The 7,546-nt window shown below is 40.9% G+C and overlaps 1 protein-coding gene across 1 annotated transcript; it reads left to right on the plus strand.

Moving 5' to 3' along the window:
- Positions 1 to 1,642: 1,642 nt before the first annotated feature.
- On the plus strand, positions 1,643 to 3,916 carry D (Dichaete). The gene has a single exon (XM_068292679.1). The coding sequence runs from the start codon at positions 1,945 to 1,947 to the stop codon at positions 3,202 to 3,204; it is 1,260 nt and encodes a 419-aa protein (XP_068148780.1). The 5' UTR covers positions 1,643 to 1,944; the 3' UTR covers positions 3,205 to 3,916.
- The last annotated feature ends 3,630 nt before the right edge of the window (positions 3,917 to 7,546 follow it).

The following is a 7,546-nucleotide window of genomic DNA, read 5'->3' on the forward strand; positions in this document are numbered from 1 at the left end:
CTGAAGGATTAGGTAATTGACTTTAAAGGGATTCACTTTAGTTTCGATATCCAATTAGACGAATTAGACAAGGAAATGTAAATGTAATTAAATGATTGAGCCTATGCTTGAATAACGTATTAATCTACGAAATGTATAATGAGATATATGTACAAATTGTTTCCAGGCCTGTTTCGATTTCCGACAAGTCGAGCAAGAGCATAATAACGTCATCAAAGTGCCAAAATTGGCACTTTATTATTTTTGAACATTGTGCCATATAATAAAAGGCAACTAGGAGAGTCCTGATTGTACCTACATACATACATATATATACATACTTTTGAACACCCGCACTCCACACACCCACACAAGGACACGTATTTGTGTATATGCACACCAGTGGGCAGGCGTATAGGTACACTTTACACATATATGTATGTACATTAACTGTGGCCCTAGTCACCCTAGGAGCCTTTCCATCCTCTCACCCAATTCTTCGTGTGCTTTGTGCAAATGCTTTTGCTTCTTTCCACTTTTCTTCAACCAAATAAGTAAATAATTGCAGTAATATCCTTTTCGAGCGCTACAAAAAAAGAAGAGAAAAGCAACAACAACAACAACGAGTAGGAGAAGAAGAAAAAAAAAACAAGTAGAAAACTAGAGGAAAGGGCCAAAGAATGAAACGAAGAATGGGTATAGAGAGTAGAGAATGGAAAGCGTGTTTCCATGTCCTTTTCAGAAAAACTAAAATGTGCTTTTCACACACACACACACTCGCGCAGATATTTAGATTGTATATACACACACACACACCCACACACATACATAGAGACACCCACAATGGACGAAAAATTCACACCAAACAGCCATTGTGATTGGCCAGAGAATGCCAACAAATACATACACACACACACACGCATACACATAGGCATTCGCTCTCTTTCTCTCGTTCAGTCGCTTTGGGTCTCTCTTTCTCTTCATCTAGCTCTCGTTCGCTCGTTCTCTATCGCTCTTGCTTGCAGCATTGCGGAAGTGCAACTTTGCTCCGAAAACAATAACGGAAATTGTATGCGCTGTAAAGAAGAAGAAGAAGAAGCAATAGCAATAGCAGCAGCAGCAGCAGCAGCAGTAGTAGTAGTAGTAGAATAAGAAGAAGCAGCAGAGGAGACAGAAGTAGAGTAGAAACGAAAATCAATGCTTTCGGGCGGGCGCCCCAAATGAGGTCGCGAGGTAAGAAAAATGGGACCAACAAACACACGAAGCGGAGCCGAACAAAAATCTCTTTTCTCTCTATTGAACACACCCCTCAATGGGAAACAACTATAACCGATATAAAGGAGCCAATGGAACAAAGCCAAACAATAAGGCCAGAGAGAGAGCGAGAGCGAAATTCTCAAAAGCAGGTACACGAGCAACAGCAGCAACAGCAACAGCAGCAGCCGCAGCAACAGTAAGCAGTAAGGCAGCAAGCAGCGACAGCAGAGGTCATAGGCCATCTCGTTTTTTCCCATACGATTTACCTGAACGAGCGCAGGGTTGCTAGCCAAGAGAGCGAGAGAGCGCAAAAGAAAAAAAACAAACACAAGCAACAAAACTGGATTTGACTGCAGTCGTGTCAGTCTCAATCATTGCGCAGACAAATCAGTCAGTGTGTAGCTGTTGAGCCGAACAGAACAGCCGCCCAAGAGCGAAAAAAAGCAAATCAAATAACGGAGAGAAAAGACACAAAACAAGACAACAACAACAGAGCAAATAACAAAAGAACAGAATACAGAGAATAAATACAAGCAAAATACATTCCGTTTCGTTACATTGTGTATACGCAGAGTGTGAAACCGAAGAACGAGCAAGAGAGTAGGAAAAGAAAGCAAACAAACAGAACAACAACAACAACCAAGCAAAAAAAATAAAATCAAACTATCGTATATCGAACGACCGTCAAAGTGATATAAATTCGGAATAATGGCCACTTTATCGACACATCCCAACTATGGTTTCCATTTGGGCGCCGCCGCTGCTGCCGCCAGCCAGGGACTCGAATTGCCCTCGCCCGGCGACTATGCCCCACAGAGCTTGGGCGTCAATGCTCAACTAAGCCCCAGCCTGGGCATGGATATGGATATTAAACGTGTACTACACTACTCTCAGAGTCTGGCTGCCATGGGCGGCTCACCGCCGAATGTCAGTGGCGGAAATACATCATCGAACATTGGCAGCTCATCGGCTGGCATGGGACACCATCCTCATCATCCTGCACACCATCACATGAGTGCAGCTGCAGCCCATCATCATATGCATCAGCAGACACTCTCACCCAACAGTTCGATCGGATCGGCCGGTAGTCTCGGTAGCCAGAGCAGTCTGGGCAGTTCGGGCATGGGTGGAGGCGGCGGCGGTGGCAGCAGCATGAGTGCTGCCATGCAGAGCAACTCGTTGCCATCGTCGAGCATGCATAGTCTTGCCACATCTCCGGGACAGGAGGGACATATCAAGCGTCCAATGAATGCCTTTATGGTATGGTCACGTCTACAGCGCCGACAGATTGCCAAGGATAATCCCAAAATGCACAATTCCGAGATCTCAAAGCGTCTGGGAGCTGAATGGAAACTATTGGCCGAATCGGAGAAACGACCCTTTATCGATGAGGCGAAACGTCTGCGTGCTCTGCATATGAAGGAGCATCCAGATTACAAATATCGTCCACGTCGCAAGCCAAAGAACCCATTGGCCGCTGGACCCGGACAGGGTGGTCTGCAACTCCAAGGCAATGTGGGTCAACAGAAGCTGGGTGCTGGTGCCGGAGCCGGTGCTGGTGGTGCCTACAACCCCTTCCATCAATTGCCGCCATATTTCGCGCCATCACATCATCTGGAGCAAGCATATCCAGTGCCATATTTCGGTGGCTTCGATCCCTTGGCCCTCTCTAAGCTGCATCAATCACAGGCATCAATGGCGGCAGCGGCAGCCAACAATCAGAGCCAACAGTCGGCCGCCAGTGGCCAATTGCCGCCAACTAGCCTGAGCAGTTTCTATTCGGGCATCTATTCGGGCATCTCTGCTCCCTCACTGTATGCCGCCCACTCCGCCAATGCCGCCGCCGCTGGATTGTATACCTCATCGTCGACATCATCACCCGGCTCCTCACCGGGCACCATCACACCCAATGGCATGGATGGCTCCATGGATCAAGCCCTGAGGCGGCCTGTTCCCGTCCTGTATTAAAGGCGGACGAGAACTGCACGGGGCGGTGGTGAATGGGCAACGGGGCCCAGAGTAGAGTACAATTGTTGACGCATTCCCAAAGTGATCCACTGGTTTTAAATCTTCAAAAGCTCTAAGTAAGCTAAATATCTCTCTCTCTCTCTCTCTCACACAGACAAACACAGTCTATCTCTATTCCTTCCTCCCTATCCTATCCAAAACTAAGAAAAAAACAAAAAAAAAACGACAAAAAAAAAAACAACAACCATGAGAAAAAGAGAAAAAATGATAAGAAAAAACCAAGAAGCATTCCTAGCCAATAATATGTAAACATTAATCAATAATTTATTTGTCGCTAAAGCAAACAAACAACAAACAAAAATACAAATTCTAGATGTAATCGTAATTTTTTTTTTTTTTTTTTTTTTTAATTAGTTTTAAGTGTCGCGTGAGTGTCGTGTGCGTATACCCCCCACCCCACTCTTGTTGCTTTTTTTTTTTTTTTTATCCTCCTCCAGCACAAATTGTAAATACCAAACCAATTCGTTAAGCGTTAAGACACACCCACAAAAGACCTTCCTTCCTCCCATAAATAAATATACCTAAATATATATTAAATATACATATAAATGTATTATTGTATTATTAATTGTATTACCAAGTTAAGGCAAAGAATTAAAACACACACACACACAAAAACAACCAACAGCAACACACAAAATATTTGAGAAAAAAAAAAACAAATGAAAATTATTATTAAATGAAACAAAAACCAAAAATACACAAAACTCTATTTACTTCTCTTTTTTGGGGGTCACTAGGAATTTCTGGGAATTCTACTTCTGTTTAAGATCTGTGAAAACGTCAATTGAAAGCCAAATGGAAAAACCAATCTAGATAAGAGAGAGAGAGAGAGAGAGTCGCTGGAAATCCATTTCACTAACAAAATAATCGAGTTCGATTGCTTACAAAGTGAATTGAAGTACTTCTCAAAGATTGCATTTGCCTTTTTGAGCAGGTTTAGCAGAATCTGCATTTACATCGAGCCTAAAATCTTGTCCAAAACTATTCAGTTTCTCTATCTTTACGTAAATTCAACACAAATAACAACTTCAGTTCTTAATGTATCAGTTTATAGGAATAAATAGACAAAAATATTGTGACAAACCAAAGAGGAAAACTCATAAAAAACAGTCTAAAATATAGATAAGTACGGGAAATCGTCTTGAGACTATTTCAAGTAAGGTTTTTGCTTTCAAAACTTGATTTCAATATTCTGATCACCTCAATTCAATTAAATTCGTTCGTTCGATCATTTTTGTGTATAATGTGATTGTTAGTTAATGTCAAATCGAATTAAGCTGTGTTCTTCTGTTCAAGAAATTCTATAATCCATTTGAATATTCATAAAGCAAAGTTATTCTTCAATTTCAGCTCCTCCTCCACCATCACCAGTTCCATCTCTTTTATTTTTTTTGGAGGTGACTCATTATGCATTCATTCAAAACGATGATGATGATCAACTCATCCTAATGCGAACGACTTTTCACCTCTTTTTTCTGTCAAATGAATGTATATATACAAATCGACATCTATGTAGGAATATACAGATATATGTATGTGTTTGTATATTTGGTTTTGCTCGTTTTTCCACCCTGCTGTGTGTGTTTGAAAAACTTTAATTTGATTTGCACACACAAAAAAAAATGTTGTTTCGAGGCATTATACAACTATTTGGCGTTTTGTATTAATTTCTATTGATTAATGCGCTGTTTATTTTGCGGCAACAACAAGAACAATAACAACAACAACAACTGAAAGGTCGAGGCGATCATCGCGATGTGGCGGAAAAGATGGGGTATAATCTATGTGGGGGGCTCTCCCATTGTCTATGAGCGCAACGGGGGCCGGACCATTGAAATATTAGACGGCAACAACAACAACAACAACTGAGATCCCTTGACGAAGAAATCAACAAGAGAAATATATATACATATAGTTTTCGATCGCTTGTAATAATAATAAGAATAATTGCGGTCATTAATAAATCCACTTGCATTGTCTTCCTCTCAATCGATCGATTGCCGTTTCTATTCGGTTTCTTTTTCTATTCTTTGCCCTCTTCATCTCTATTTCTCTCTATCTCTCTCTCTCTCTCGGTCTGTCGTTCTCTATCTGTCTATCGCTCCCTCTGTGTATGTCAAATGTGTTAAAATATCAAATATTGATTATTGTTGTTATTATGGGGTATTGTTGTTGCCTTTGTTGTTGCTGTTGCTGTTTCTGTTTTGTCGTGTTTCTCCATTCGAAATAAATTTCACAAATATTTACTTTGCATTGACGTGATATTGAATAATTATGTAAAGATTGGGTTTTAACTGCGATGTTGAGTTCAATTCGTGCTCAAACCAAAGGCTAATGAACAACAATGATATATGTATGTACATATATGTATAGCAAAAGAATTGGATAGTCCTTTAAAAAGGGACTATGTTAAACACAAATTGTATCTTTTTGTATTAAAATTCATATATGTTCATTTAGATCTAGATTATTTAATTCCTAAACAAGTTAAAGGGTTATACTGCTCAGATCGTTCTATTTAAACGGGATTCATCTCACAGATATATGTACATCAGATCTTCTAGATCATTAGACCCACCGAGATCAAGGGTTCTCGCAGAGCTCATTTGGACAACAATCCATTGATCGACAACAACAACAACGAACAAGAACTTTTTAACCAATGTCTACATATTCTCAATCATTTCTACTTCTTAATTGCCGGTAATTTGGTAGAAAAAAGGACGTCTTTATGGCCCAACATAAAAGATGGCTCTCTCCTAGAAAATGGATAGAGGTTGGCAGAGTAGCAACTTCTGCCTTTACGCATATTCCGCCTTGTACTTTCGGATGGTCGGTCGGTCGGTGAGATATTGCATGAACGCCTTCATATGTCGACACCTCCTTATTTGGCCTACCTCCCCCTCCTATACATCCTCCCTACATCCCACTGTCAATGCATTGAACTGAGCTGCTGCCCACGCCTGCTCTTCACCTTTTTCGCTGTGTGTGTACAAAAATAATTTTGTGAAACAAAGAGCAACGAACAAAAGACAGAATCGCTGCCATAATATACTTTTTTACGACTTTATTGGCGGATTAGCGTCTCGCCGGAAAGCAAAAGGAGTGTGCAATGCCAATTTGTGTGTGTTTATGGCATCTCTGTGTGTGCGAGGTGTTCTCTTTTTTACCTGCCCACCGACGGCAATTGCCCGAGACCCCGACCCGGATTAACCACAGACATTTGTCGTTGTCGTCGTTGAATTTCGCCGTTTTTCCAAAACTGTTTTTGTTTGTTGCATTTTTTAAGAGAAACACTAATCCGGCGGATTAGCGGACGACGGATTAGCATAACGGTGATACAATTCGCTGGGATGAGAACCAAAAAGATATTTATTGCAGCACCTTGGCGAGGTCAATCGTTATTGTTTTTACATGGAAGGTTAGGTCTGTTGGCTGGTTAGTTTAGGTCAGAGCCGATCATAAAAACGCAGGGCCCCGAGACCCTTAGCATATGCCAGACCGAAACCCGTCACAAAAAAAAAAAATATTAGAAAAGGGGTCAAGAAGGCACACCAACGCTGCGAAGAGACACCCCCAGTTGACAATATGGCGGGCGATGACTGTCGAGAATGCCATCGTTTCTCCTCCTTTTTGTTGATGTCTATCGCCCGTCTGTCAGTCGTCTTCTCCAAGTCTCGGTCCTCAAATAGAAAGGGGAAAACAAAGTTCCTACAACTATATGGAGGAATCTTCTGATCGGCATAAAGAGCAAAGTTTTGGAAAACAAAACTTTCCGTCTTTTCAATTCAAGGGTATACAAAAGTTCGGTATGAGCAAAGCTGAAAGCAAAGTTTTTTGCAGCCTAATTTGTGGGTGGTGGCTTTTTTGTTGGAAAACTGTTTCACATTTTGCAATTCGAAATGCAGGGTGGTTAATACAAGCTCGCGAACACTGTACAACAAGCTTAAGATGAATTCAGTACATTTACATGTTTTAATGTTCAACTTCAATTCCGTCTATGGAAAGACGCAATATCTCTTCTTAAAGCCGACTCTGCAGAAAGTTAAGAAAGGTGTTGAAAATTTATAAGAAATGCAATACACTGAGATAAATTCTCACCGTTTGCCACAATCAATCATCTGAGTGAATTCTACACCTCTTTTTTTTTTTTGGTCTCTTTTATTTCATTCCTGATCTTGAGAATTTTGTCTCAGTATGTGAGGATCGCTGATCAATCAATTGAGTATAATCGTTGAAGGTTTTTCATCCTCTCTTTGGAATCAATTGTTATGTTGGA

This window comes from Drosophila tropicalis, unplaced genomic scaffold, assembly GCF_018151085.1.
Source record: "Drosophila tropicalis isolate 14030-0801.00 unplaced genomic scaffold, ASM1815108v1 contig_694, whole genome shotgun sequence".
Classification (NCBI taxonomy): domain Eukaryota; kingdom Metazoa; phylum Arthropoda; class Insecta; order Diptera; family Drosophilidae; genus Drosophila; species Drosophila tropicalis.

What these genes read in the sequence shown, in the direction of transcription:
- D (XM_068292679.1), top strand. Translation starts at nt 1,945, where the DNA reads ATGGCCACTTTATCGACACATCCCAACTATGGTTTCCATTTGGGCGCC.